Genomic DNA, 13408 nt, shown 5'->3' on the forward strand with positions numbered 1-13408 from the left:
TTCTGTCATTAGAGGTAAGTTTTAAAAGCACATGTAATTTGAGTAACTAAAATATAAAAGTTTTTTTTTTTTTGCAGTTTTTACAAAATAAGTGCTTGAGAACAGTTACAGAGTAAATAAGTAACACTGATCGTTTGTGCATGGAGATAACTGTGTGCACACATTAATGCAGAATTAATTATATTTTTGGTTGTGTGCATGATTTAAACAGGGGAGTGGAACTGAAGCCTTGAGGAAATATGGTAATGCTGGTGGCTCAATGTGACGCCTAGTAAAAGGTTGGTGGGAACGGGTACTTATTGTGTCTCACAGAGTCCGTAGCATTTCAGTGTAAGCTTATTACTATTGTGTGTTGCCAATCTCCTTGAGAAAAGAACATGCCTTCTTGTTGATGACTTCACGGAGCTTGCGTATGCGACGGCTGCTGGAGCCTCCCACAAAGCTGTCAGGCTGCAATACCGCCATCCCATTATGCACCTCCCCCATGATAATCAGCTGGCCCTCAGCATTAGTGATGTTGGGACATGGACAACTCCAGTCTATGTTCAGGAGTGTCACTTCTAAGGGCTCCTGTCCGAAAAACTTCAGCCCCATCTTCTCATCCTTTAGGATCTCATCTACTGTGATGAGTGCATGGCCTGAATCTTGGTCTTCTGTCAGTTCTGTTATGCGGCCCAATATCACAAAGTCACTCTTGCAGAAGCTGGTAATCATCCTCTGCTTTGGCTTGCACAGCTTGCAGTTGTGGTTCTTGGGAAAGGGGCACATGTCCTCACAGGCCTCCTTACTTTCAAAGTTGTTCTCATTACCACCACAACCACCATAGACAAAAGACTGGCACTTATTGAGGAGATGGTTGTATGCCCACCGTGGCTTATAAGATTTGCAGGGTCCCTGGACACTAGGGAGGGAGCAAGGGGCAGCTAGTTCTGCTCCACATGATAGCATGCATGACTTGTAGGTGTCGAAGTGATTTCTGTTCTTGTTGCACTGGCTATAGGTAAAGGTGAAGCAGTTGTTCCGCTTGGCTTCATAGTACCAGCTGATGGTTTCCTCTCCACAGTCACCCATATCAGGTGCTTTCAGACACTCCTCTGCAGGTAGATATGTGGAATTCACTAAGCTCTCATTCATGGCATGATCCTGACGTATGACAGACAACATGAAGTGGGTCTGTATAGATCCACCCACGTTTTTAGCGGTGCAGGTATAAATGCCAGCATCTTGGAGCTGGGCATTGTAGATGACAAGCTGAGCAATGTTAGTCACTACTATGTTACCTCGTACGTAGTTTGACCTCATGACTGTGTTCTCTTTTCCTTCCACTTGTTTCTCCCATGTGATCTCCGGTTTGGGTTTGCCAGTTACTTCACACAGGAAACTTGCGGTCTCACCCACAAACACAATGTTTTGCCCTGGATTGCTGATCACTGTTGGAGCTTGAAAATCCATTGGGGTAGTTTCCAGGTAAACAGTGGTAGGAAGCATAGTTGTCTCCTCAGGAGGAGGACTCGTGTTGGGCCACAGCAGGTGGAACCGGCAAGTGACCTCAGTAAGGGTGACACCTTTGGAACAGGCCTCTGCGTCCATGTAGCACTTGTTGTAGTAGGTCATACCGTCTGAGGCGCAAGTGAAACGAGGCTCGCGCTCACACCGGTCACGGCACTTGCACACAGGCTGCCCATCCCAGATGTCGCACTCGGAACCCTGCTGGGTGCACATGAACTTGTCGCAAGTGGCCTCCTTTGGCATTCCCACTGGTCCTTTATTTCCCTTTAAGTCCCTATAGCGAGCAGCCACACAGCTCTTGCTCCCACAAACATTTAAACAACACTTCTCAAATGTCTCACAGTCCTAAGGGAATGAGAAATAATAGCAAGGATGTCTATCAGCAATGCTAAAAATAGTCATTAAAACACATAAAATTGAAATATGTTTTGAAGATATGCAACAATCGACTAATATGGACTAAAATGACAACTCACAATCAGCCACTACTTTCATGTATATGTTTGCAAAATTCAGAACTAAGCCTGAATAATATTTTCTTTATATATATACAAACCAGAAAATATCACCATTTAGGAAGGTGCCTTGATTTAACATGTGGACTGGATTATAAATTAAATAAACATTTATCTATAACCTATATTAAAAATGTATTTCGTGAAAAAGATGTTCAACATACAAACATTACTCTGCCTATTAATGCATAGTTATAATATTGTTAATATGATGTCAACAATGCAGTACATAAAGTTAGTTTAACCTTATTAAATCTTTCAGCCTACCTGTTGATCTATCACACATTTAAGCAGAAGAAAGCAATACCCAAGCGTCCAAGAGACAAAAAGGATGCAATTCACAAAATATTTGACACGATATGTGCAGGATTGTCTAGACTGAACTGTTTTCGGGATTCGGTCGCTTACATATACAAGACACTGCAGTGTGCATTTTAAACGTAAATACTGTACATTGTAGAGAAGCCATGCTCACCTGATCAGACTGGCACTCCCGCATGCAGGTACTCATGGCATCCACCCAGAGATTCGGGTTCATCTCATTAGGACACATTCCGGCGTGGGAATACACCACCTTGGACACGGTCATTGCCCGGACCCGAAGATGCAAGCGCAAAACGCAGACGTGCCCAAGGAAAAACCAGATCCATCGAGGAAACAACATCCACCACATCTTCCAGTGTTTAGTTCAAGTGAGCAAAACCCCTTGCTGGAGTTCAGCGCTTGGAGACGTCCTGCACTGACGCAACTAAGCGACAAAAGAACTCTATAGTCACATGTAGGTTTGCTTGGAGTGAACAGGGTCCCGTACTGAGAGTTAGCGTGGTGAAGAAAGAAAAGTCGATGCACCACCACCACCACCACCTTTAATAGTCCTTTGAGATTAGGAAGCGGTGCATGAACCCTGTTGTTCAAAATAGAGCACAGGATTTAGAAAGGCTGGCTAGAGATGACAGCATGCACCACTGACATTCATCCTGAAGTTACTTTCATCTGGATCTACACATTGGACATAGTTAGAGTGGTACCCATATGACGCTCAGAAACATCTTTTAACCCTTTAATAGCCTTCCATGGATTTGAACAAAGGAATTTAGCTTATGTTTTAAATGTTAAAAAAAAAAAAAAAATCACTGTCTTTCTCCCTCACGTCTTTTTTCCTACACAATTATTTTTATACAAGCTATTGCATATTTTTCAAGTTTAAAACTAAACGTAGAGAAATTCTTCTGAACTCTTACACTTATTGACTCAGAGACTAACATGGGGGAAAACATCATCTTAAGCTAACTGCAATCAGTTTTATTCCTAATATATCAAACATTAGCTCGCTGAATGTTAGTCAGCTTTGAAACTGCAACGTGAAATGTAATTTAAGGTAACATTTAGTTACTATTATGACCTATTATTATTTGATTTATGTCTGTATTTCTTTTTGAATTGGGAAATGAATGAACTCCAGGCTCTGTGCTTTTAGTATGGGGTCATCTGGATAAAATAAGATGCAGACAAAAGAGGTATTAGGTCACATGAATTGAGCTTTTCCACACGATTAACCTTACCTTGAAGTGTTAAAGTGTTGAAGAATATAACTAAAGAAATATCTATTAGTTCATTTATCTTTAGCAATTGCTTTATCCCGGTCAGGCATGCAGTTTACAGTGGGTATAAGGCACACACACACACACACACACACACACACACACACACACACACACACACACACACACACACACACACACACATACATACACACTCACACACACACCTAGTAGGAATTTAGTGTTTAGTCAGGCCACACCTGTATGTTTTTGGGAAATAAGTAAGAAAACTGGAGAACCTTGAGGATACTGACATAAGAAGAAACTGCAGACAATGCAGACAATAACCTGAGCTCAAGAGAAAAGTAAAATATAGTGTTTTTCAATATGAATTGAACAATAGGGAAAAAAATGTAATTAGTGAGGACACTATGCCTAGTGTAATATATGTAAAACCTGTCTGCTCTTCCCAGGCTTAGCTCATGCTGGGATACTGAGGCCCAGATTCCCCTGTCCTTAACCTCTTTCAGAGACCCACTGTGTCTGTTCTCTGCACATGCACATACTTCCCTCAACACACAAACACACAGAGAGCAAAAGGCAGTGAGAGGGCACTAGCGCTGAACATGTCACAGTTAATTTACATTTATCTCACACAATCATCAAAGACTTCTGATCATCCAAAAACTAGTTATTAACGTTCCTGCTTCCCTAAAATATAAAGAAAAAATGGGAAAGATTTAACGCTACAGATACATATCACAGTAACAAATGCTCATAGTATTTGTATTTCCACACTCGTATTACACCCTGTACTTCATTAATTAATCTATGTTAAGCACATACTTTCCAAAGTGTGGCCCCTAAGCCTAAAGACCTTCTAACCCTTCACCCTTGGAAAGCAAAGAGCTTACATTCCTCACATATTGAATATATTATATTGACTGTTAGATCTCGGATAACAGCAACATAGTGGTCCTGCTCCATGAGAGAGAGAGAGAGAGAGAGAGAGAGAGAGAGAGAGAGAGAGAGAGAGAGAGAGAGAGAGAGAAAGAGAGAACATTCTTACTACAAGTACTGTCTGGAGTCAGGCCTTGACACCGCAACCATCGCCCCCACCACTGAGTGCAATACTCCTTTAAATTTTACCTGGTGAATATCACCACAAAAAACATTTGCTCTTTTTTATTCTCTCTTCTTAAGTCAAACTATTTTGCCATCTAAAAACCCTTTAAATATCTACAGTACAGTAAATCAAAACACAATACAATTTATAACATTTATTCAATTTGGAATTCATTTAAGAATCATTAAGATCATTAGGAATTTAAAACATTTTCAGAATGAACTATTCTAGCTTTTTAAAGGAGATCCACTTCATTCTATTTCTGAAATAGAAACTGTGTTCTACAGCTAGGCCAAGGGCTAAACGGAAGAAATTTTACAGTACTAGATTGAGTGTGTGCCCTACATACCAAGTGATTGCTCTGCATAAACTGTGAAGTTCATTAGAATTAGTAATTAAATAAATATTTGACTTCCATATTACTCAGGTTAAGCTAAAGATACTTGAATTGACTGTCCTTCAAAATCCAAGAGACATGGTGTTTAATTAGGTGTTTAATTAGAAATTCTATAAAAGGTAAGAAATTACAGAAGAACACTGAACTGTTAAAAATGTATGGACCCAAAATGTATGTAAGAATGTCAGTGTTTAATAACCCTGCTGAAATTGATCAGATGACATTAGCGACAAAAACAAACAGAAATGGTAAATCTCCCAGATTAGGGCTAACATCTTAGCATGCTTACTTAGACTTAAAGCTGAATGTTTATTTGTTATTTTATTTTGAGGCAAGATTTTTATCCTGTAGGAATTGATGCTATATTAAGTAAATAGTTATCATACTTGACACTGATATGAATTTGAAAAATTCATATTTTAAAAATAGCCTTTAATAAATGGAAATACATATTTTAATAACAAGAAGAATTAATCAGGTTAATTTAAACAGGTTAATTTAAAATCATCTAAGGAGTAACAAAATGCAATTACTTGCCACCCCTGGTAATTATTATGTATTTTACACTCAGTTCTGTGTAAATCCACAGTATTGCCCCAAAATTTTGTATTTAAACTCAAGAGCAAAACAAGACATACTTTGCTCATTTTAAGTAATTTTGCAATCTTATTAACAGCTCAATGAAATGTCTTTGGTCTCTGCAAAATGGTAATTTTGCATTTATTGACTATCCAATGTGGGTGGTTACAGTTGCTAAATGGCCAAGGCATGAATAGAGATGACTCTGAGACACAAAAAGCACTTTGAGGCCTAGTTGCTAAATTCTGTAAAAGAATCGGAGGTAGAGGCAGAAAGGCTTACAGTAGATAAATCAGCCAAACATGGGTTGTTTCAGTGGATTGTCTCTATTTCTTATAGGACTCACAATAGGCCAAAAAAGTTTAAATGTAGTCCTACACAAAGTATTTTAGTATAAAAAATATTTAATAATTCAAGTAGACTATCAGATGGAGAACTGTTTTAACCAGACACTGAATAACACATGTACTCCTGCTCATTCATGCAACTGTCTAATCAGTTAATGCATACAATTATGAAGAAAGAAGTCATTCGCTCAAGTTGTTTACAGCAAACATTAATGTTTGTGGCAGTTAACATGTCTTTATCCAGAACCACTTACGATAACTTAATTTATGCTGAGCTGATCTAGGGTTAAGGGCCTTTATCAAGAGGCCAACCATCACTTCTTGCTGGTTCTCGGATTTGAACTCACGTTTTAGCCAACCATCTGTTACTTCCATGCGAGCAAATGATATGATCACGTTCTGACCAGGGTATGGTTATCTGTGGTAGATGGACTGGTTTTATGGGGGTTTGTTCAGAATGGAAAAAAAAACAACATTAAATAGCAAGTACATGACAACACATGACAAGCCCAGAAAATACTTAACCATTTAACACTAAAGCCGTTGACCTGTGTTGGAATGGTTTATACATTGTGCTTCTGTCACATGATTAACTCATTACAATATTGAATTTTTTTTTTTTGCTCTTTTAAGTCATTTACACAAAGTGTAAACCTTGCAAAAATGTTAACATTTAAAGATACTTCATAGACAAATGTTCAGGTATTCCCCATTTGCTGTTATTATAACCGCCACTCTTCTGGGAAGACGTTCTGCTAAAATGTGAAGATTCACGCTCATTCAATCATAAGGGCCTTAGTATGGTCAAGCACTGTTGTGAGGGATGGAGATCTGGGGTAGAGTCAGCATTCCAGTTGTTCCCAAAGATGTTCAATTAGGGTTGAGATCAGAGCTCTATAGCTTCTTTTGCTCTTTCGTTATGGAGTTTGATTTGTGCACATGGGTATTGTCATGCTGGAACAGGTCCAAAGACATACTAGAAAACTGTATGCTTTTGATGTTGTAGTAAGAGTCTGGGTAAGAACAACATATGGCTAAAAATGTCAGGTATTTCTAAACTGTCAATATACATGCATAACTGTCAATATACAACTGTCCTTTAACCTTTCAACTTACCAAAAGTCACTTATTCTTTTCAGTGTCCTATGAAAAATGACTAATTCTAAATGAACAATTCTGACAGGTAAAATAACTGTTTTAAATGCTTTAGTCACTTGTCTGTGAAAATATCAGAACAGGAAATGTGGACTGCACCTCACAGGGCAACTATATATTAATTTGAACGAACACACACAAAACACACACACACACACACACACACACACCAAGGAGGAATTTAGTGTATAGTCAAATCTATATCTGTATGTTTTTGGGAAATAAGTGAGGAAACTGGAGAACCTTGATGATACTGACAGTCAAAGGGCAACTATATATTAATTTGAGTAAACACAAAAACTCATCGAAGACACATACGCAATATCACACTGTGGATGCATAGGTTAAGTCAAACTGTATTCTTCATCCCCAACATGACCAGTTAGTACATAAGAGTTTCCAGACAGAAGATTTGTATGCATTACATCAGTCAGAAACTGTGCAGCTTTCTCAACCACACTTTCACCACCTTGTGAATAGTCAGCATTTTCATGAGCATACAGAACACAACTGATACACAGAGAGACAGACAGGCAGACATAGACAGACAAATGGCTCCATTCAAGCTGTAGTGTGCTCTGGATCCTCCTTTCTACAGTCATATTTATAAAATAATATATATTAAAAAAACAGTATATAATACAATATGCAGAGGGATAAAAGTTAAAAGTGAACAGTTTCTGCATTTTTCTATAGAGCTTTGATATTAGGACATTGTTAAACTATTTGAAAAGTAAAGACAAAAAAACATTTCCAATTATTTAAAACAAAACCAAAAACATTGCACATGTAAATGTCCTACACACATTCTTCCATACTAGCATCAGAACCAAAAATTATATGAAAACAATTTACGGGCAGGAGCACATTACCTGGTCTGCATGTACAAAGTGTCTTCTGGCCCATATACATTATATTCTAAATTTAGGCAAAAATGACAAATGTTTTCATCTCATGAACGTGGAGCGCAATACGACCTGTAGAGAATTTCCTTGCGTCAAACGGTACTTCTAAATAGACCAGTGAGTCATCAGATATAAATCCTGCTTCCTATATATAAAATCTGTGCTGTAAGGTCCAGAGAACAATAATCCATTTTAGTAGCCTTGTCCTTCTTATTATAACTATTAAACTTACAAGAACAAAGAGTTTGTGGAAGCTCGCATTCATTAAACCCTGTTCTTGAAACGTTCCTTTAAAATTAAGATTGAAATAAAACAACAGCAATCTTTGCTACATTATTCAGTGCAGAATGAAAAATAATTATTAGGCCTTGATACAAGATTGTGAGGATAGCTTTTCAGTTTTATGACTTTTTGGTTTGCAGTGACTAGGAGCAGCGATGAAGGGCACCAAAAACACACCACTGATATATTTAAAATCAATAGAATAGAAAGGCCCCATGCGTTTCTTTAGGTACGTACTATTTGTTGTAATATTTCTAGTGCACGGGGGATTCTCTGGCAGACACACATACACAGAACATGAAACACACCCCTCTTTTGTTGTTTCTGAAGCTGCTGTATTTTAGTACATCAAACTACAATAGCTTTCAAAAGTGGAACACACTTTAAAGGGGATGTTAGCAATCAACTAATATCTGCTGTGTTCTGCCAGTGCAAATTAAAACAAGCCTGTATTAGGAAAAGTAACTAACAATAAGAAGTGCTGGTACAGGTCAAACTGTCGATGTGAGCTGTGCTCAAAACCACACAGTGGCCTTATAAGCGAAACACAGCAGCGAGGCAAATCTGAGAACTTCACATAGGCCAGCATCATGGGAGGTGACCGACTTGGATATATGGTCCAAAGCCGTGCAAAAAAAATAAAAATTATAATAATTCAAAAACAGTGGCTGTTAAAAAGATAATGTAATGACTATGAAAGATGTTTAAAACAAAAGACTTGCGGCAAAACCAAGCATTAATTAATTAATTAAATAAGCATTAATTACAGTGAATGAGAAAGGCCTCATGTCTTCTTGGGATGGATGTGTGGACTGTGCATGGGTAAACTATACATTTCTGGCAGAAAAGGCATACGGCTAACGTTAAATAAAAACTTGAGGTTGAAAATGGAAAAAAATGGCATTTGATCTGATTTTTAGAATGACAAAGTAAAGAACCCAGGTATGAATTAGGCATTTTGAACTACAGTCCCCGATGAGGCAGTGAACCAGTCCACCTAATGCTGAAGGCAGAAGCTAGTAGGTGAGCCTCGAGGCCTTCATGTTGTAGCAAGGCCTGTCATTCAGCCCTCCGGGGCCAGAGAACAAAGACAAACTCTCTGCTTTCTCCAGTACCACCTCCAGTTCCTGGAAGTCCTGAAGCCGAGCTACATCTTTGTCCTGACACACCAAGACAAGCAAAATGTATAAAAATTAAAGCAATAATAATAATAATAATGATAATAATAATAATAATAATAATAACAATAATTACAACAAAACACACGCCTTAACAGTTTGTACTGCAAATTCTATATTAAAACTAGAATATATAGAAAATATGTTCTTCACGCATCAGTAACAACCAACCACTAGATTGTGCAGTTCTCTTTTTATTCCTTTTTTTTTTTTTTTTTTTTTTTTTTTTTTTTTTTTTTTTTTAATAATCTATTCATTAATTCATTATGCATTAGGAGGTAACATCATGACTCAAATACAGAGGTAGGTAAATAGATATAGCCATTACTGCAACCAACTGCGTTTTTTAATTTTAAGCAAAGTTAAAAAAGAAAGGGAACATGCACACACCTTTCTGAGCATAGTGTTTGGGAGCTTGCGTATTTTCTCCACATGTTCAGCACTAATATCCAGCTCACGGCAGCAGACCCGTAGCAAAGATCGATAGGTCAACTCCTGTCTGTCCAGCTCCACTTCGATGAAATCATTTTCCCTGGCATGTGGATTCTGGATTCGCACCTTCAGAACCAGTTCTAAAAAAGAACAAAATAAAATAAAAGCATTTATTTCAAGACACGATGCTAAAACAGCTGCAGCCCCGACAGATTAGATTCCACTTTGATTTCCAATTTGTCATTGTGCAAGATGCATGTACAGAGCAGATGAAATGCAGTTAGCATCTAACCAGAAGTGCATAAGTGCTGTATTTACAATAAAAGTATGATAAATAAGGTATGGGTCCATATATCAGGGATGAGGGTGATTAATGTACATAAGGTGCAGTAGGTAATAATATATGGTATATGGTAATATATATATATATATATAGTATTATACAATATACTGTGCAAAGATTATGCATAGACAGACATGTCAGAAGATAATATACTAATATACTAATATACTATAATATATAATGACATGAGATGTGCTCTGTGCTACATACCCCGCACGTTTACAGGGAAGGTGCTGGTGAAGAAGAAGGGCTGGAAGGCAGGCATAGAGCCCCCTGGCTGAGATCCGTTCAGCTGATGGGGGAGAGACTGTTGTCGGGTGATTGAGGGGTTAGAGCCTGTGCTTGCTGAAGGGAGCGTGGGACAGACAGGGCTGTTCTGAGCAATGCTGTGATTGTGAGTGTACTCATTATGGTTGCTGTGATGCACCTCTGGGGAGACATCCATGGACATGGACCCATTAGTCACCTGGTTTGGAACTATGCTGCTTGGCTCTACCATGGAGACATAAGACAATGCCGATTGACTTTGGCCATCCGTGTACAGGCGCTGCTGCTGCTGCTGCTGTTGTTGTTGTTCTTCTTCCTGTACTGGGGATAATGTTGCCGGCTCAGAGACTACATCCTCCAAATGGTCACTGGTTCCATTCTGAGAAACATGTCGTGCTACACTCAGGTCACTTTTATCCATCTTGGAAAAGAGGAAGGGTGGGTTAGTCAGGTAATTTGGAATAATCGCCAGCTCTGCTTCCTTTACTTCAGGCTCTTTCTCCTCTTCTTCCACTACAAAAAAAAAAAAACAAACACACACATGCAGCTCCACAGTCAAATAAAAAGATTCAGAGATTGTTTAATACAAAATAACTGGGTAGATAATAATACACAAGCCTTATTCAAGCTGAATTAGTTTTGCCTATGATGATTACTAACAGCATCTCATATAAAGAAATACAGAAACATTTATATAAAAAAATAAAGTTTCAGAAATGGAATATTTTGACGAACACAGTGCAGTAACAGTAACTCTGTTTCCAGCTTTACTGTTTGCAGTAGACGTATGAACGCCTCAAATGACTCAGGTAGTCAAAATCCCTTAAATATTACTTTACCTCCTCAGGTGAAACTAATCCAGCACAAATATGGCTTAGAAGCAGGCATTATGATTTAACAACATACCTCCGAGCAGTCTTTTGATCTCGGGTTTAGAGGTCAACTGAACGGCCAGCTCCTCTTTCGCAGTGAGAATTTCTTTGTCGGCTCCAGAACTCAGAAGAAATGTCACTATGTGTTTTTGGTTTCTTTTACATGCCCAGTGTAAGCATGTCCTGGGAGGGAAAAATACACAAGTAGACAATGTTTACGATCATGCAGCAGTGGATCTTTAGGGTGGATTGGTAGAGGGTTTTTGACTTTTTGAGTAACATTATTTACTATTTAAAAAAAAAAAAAAAAAAAAAAAAAAAGAGAAACATTATAAGCAGTTATTAGTGACAGTCCTGTTAAGAGAACAGTTGGGTCAACTAAACTGGTTAAAACCATTAATGAACCAATATTTCCAACGACCAATGACTGATCACGATTATTTGACCTGTGCGTCAGTTGTCCTTTTTAAACTCTTGCTTTGCCTACATTTGCAAATAACCAAAACAAGCTATTCCTCCCAAAACCAACCATGTCTCTTTCTCCAACTACTCGATTCCATTGCTTCTTTTTTCACCTGCATGTTCGTTACAAATCACAGAATTTTGCAGAGAAGTAAACATAATTTTAAAGCCTATTTTGGAAATATGTAAGGAAGGAAGAAAGGATAGATGGAGAGATAGATAGATCCTAATTGTCATTGCATAGTACAGGTACACAGCAACAAAATGCAGTTTAGCATCTGCCAGTAGTGCTAACAGTAGCAATTGTGCAAATTGACGAGTGCAAATAAATATGTAGTATATGTGGAGCATGTTATATATATATATATATATATGTAAACATGTGTACAGTAAATATATAAAGGCTACAGCATTGAAAAACGTGCAGACGCTGTCATTACGTGTGTCTTAAATAAAAGTGCAGCCTATAATCAGCATGTTACAATCCACTAGTTAATATTCTGATGAAACTCAGTGCTTTTTGACATCTATTTAGAAAAGATTCATTCTTTTCTTATTTATTTGTTTTTTTTTACTCTTTTTTTCCAAGTATGATATGCACATACTGTGAGCTTCTGGTAGAACTACTTTCCACCTGAGTTGGTAGGTTTTTATCTGCAATTGTGCAACCTGAAGAATTTCCCCAACTTATTACAACGACAGTGGCTTGACGAAAAAAGAAAAAAGAAAAGAAAAAAAAACTCTGGTTGAATAAACATTGCAATTAGCAAAGTATGAAGTGGAATCCAGGTTTATTGGATGAACTGTAGGTGGTTTGAGAAACGCAGGACCACAGAGCCGGTATAGAGACTGAGCGCTAGCCTGCTAGTCCTGGTGGTGTAGGTCGATCTGATCGTATTTCCAGTGCAACAAGCTTTGAGCTAAGCGTTGGTTTAGCAGATTAGTCTGTTGCATCAGGACACAATATTTATAGTGACCTTAATGACAAGACATACCATCCGTTGATTTCATTTTGGGAGTTGACGTTCACGCCGCTCTCGACCAAAGACCGCACTTCATCCAGGTCTCCAATAGCACTCGCCTCTCTTAAGCGCTCTTGCAGCTCTTTATCCAAAGACAACGTGGACATAATTCACGTGGCAGTCAGCACCTGACTCTCATAAAAACAGTTCAGCTCGAGTCCCCTCGTCTACAAACGTGTTTATTCGCAAAGAGCTGCGAAACGCGATGCTCGCAGTCATCCGATTACAGCGCGACGCTATCGCTGTCGTTGTTTATAGCTAGCGGCTAGCAATACAATGCTAAAGACAAAGATGAAGAAGAAGATGAAACGCTTCACCCAGGCTTCCCTCTAGATCTCACTAAAACAATAACTGTACAAATTTACTCCCGACGGCTGGGAGTTAAACACTACTGCTTCACTGACTAAAGAAGTCCTCTATCGCGAGTAAGCACTCGTTTCATTATGGGGGTCACTTTTAACTGTAACAACTGAGGA

At 38.4% G+C, this 13408-nt stretch overlaps 2 protein-coding genes and 1 long non-coding RNA gene across 3 annotated transcripts in view; 1 reads left to right on the forward strand and 2 right to left on the reverse strand.

Moving 5' to 3' along the window:
- LOC310739639 overlaps positions 1-5423 on the forward strand; it is a 30332-nt gene extending 24909 nt beyond the window's left edge. The window contains exon 3 of the long non-coding RNA XR_014537443.1: positions 2528-5423. This is a non-coding gene — a long non-coding RNA (uncharacterized lncRNA). The remainder of the gene's footprint in view (positions 1-2527) is intronic.
- wfikkn2a (info WAP, follistatin/kazal, immunoglobulin, kunitz and netrin domain containing 2a) lies at positions 341-2697 on the reverse strand (the record flags this gene model as incomplete). Its single annotated transcript, XM_083565702.1, has 2 exons — positions 341-1854; positions 2500-2697. The coding sequence occupies 2 exons, from the start codon at positions 2695-2697 to the stop codon at positions 343-345; spliced, it is 1710 nt and encodes a 569-aa protein (XP_083421828.1). The 3' UTR covers positions 341-342.
- A 2082-nt stretch (positions 5424-7505) lies between the features above and the next one.
- On the reverse strand, positions 7506-13196 carry ankrd40 (ankyrin repeat domain 40). The gene is made up of 5 exons (XM_083565712.1): positions 12906-13196; positions 11483-11631; positions 10520-11089; positions 9925-10106; positions 7506-9516 (listed from the first exon to the last, which is right to left on the reverse strand). Exons 1-5 carry the CDS (start codon positions 13037-13039, stop codon positions 9373-9375), a joined length of 1179 nt encoding a protein of 392 aa, XP_083421838.1. The 5' UTR covers positions 13040-13196; the 3' UTR covers positions 7506-9372.
- Between the last annotated feature and the right edge of the window lie 212 nt (positions 13197-13408).

This window comes from Silurus aristotelis, assembly GCF_946808225.1.
Source record: "Silurus aristotelis genome assembly, chromosome: 17".
Lineage (NCBI taxonomy): Eukaryota > Metazoa > Chordata > Actinopteri > Siluriformes > Siluridae > Silurus > Silurus aristotelis.

What these genes read in the sequence shown, in the direction of transcription:
- ankrd40 (XM_083565712.1), bottom strand. Translation starts at nt 13,039, where the DNA reads ATGTCCACGTTGTCTTTGGATAAAGAGCTGCAAGAGCGCTTAAGAGAG. An exon ending in GATCAAAAGACTGCTCGGAG is followed by an intron (nt 11,090 to 11,482) that starts GTATGTTGTTAA and finishes TTTTTTTTGTAG; the next exon opens with TGGAAGAAGAGGAGAAAGAG. An exon ending in CAAACACTATGCTCAGAAAG is followed by an intron (nt 9,517 to 9,924) that starts GTGTGTGCATGT and finishes TTGGTGTGTCAG; the next exon opens with GACAAAGATGTAGCTCGGCT.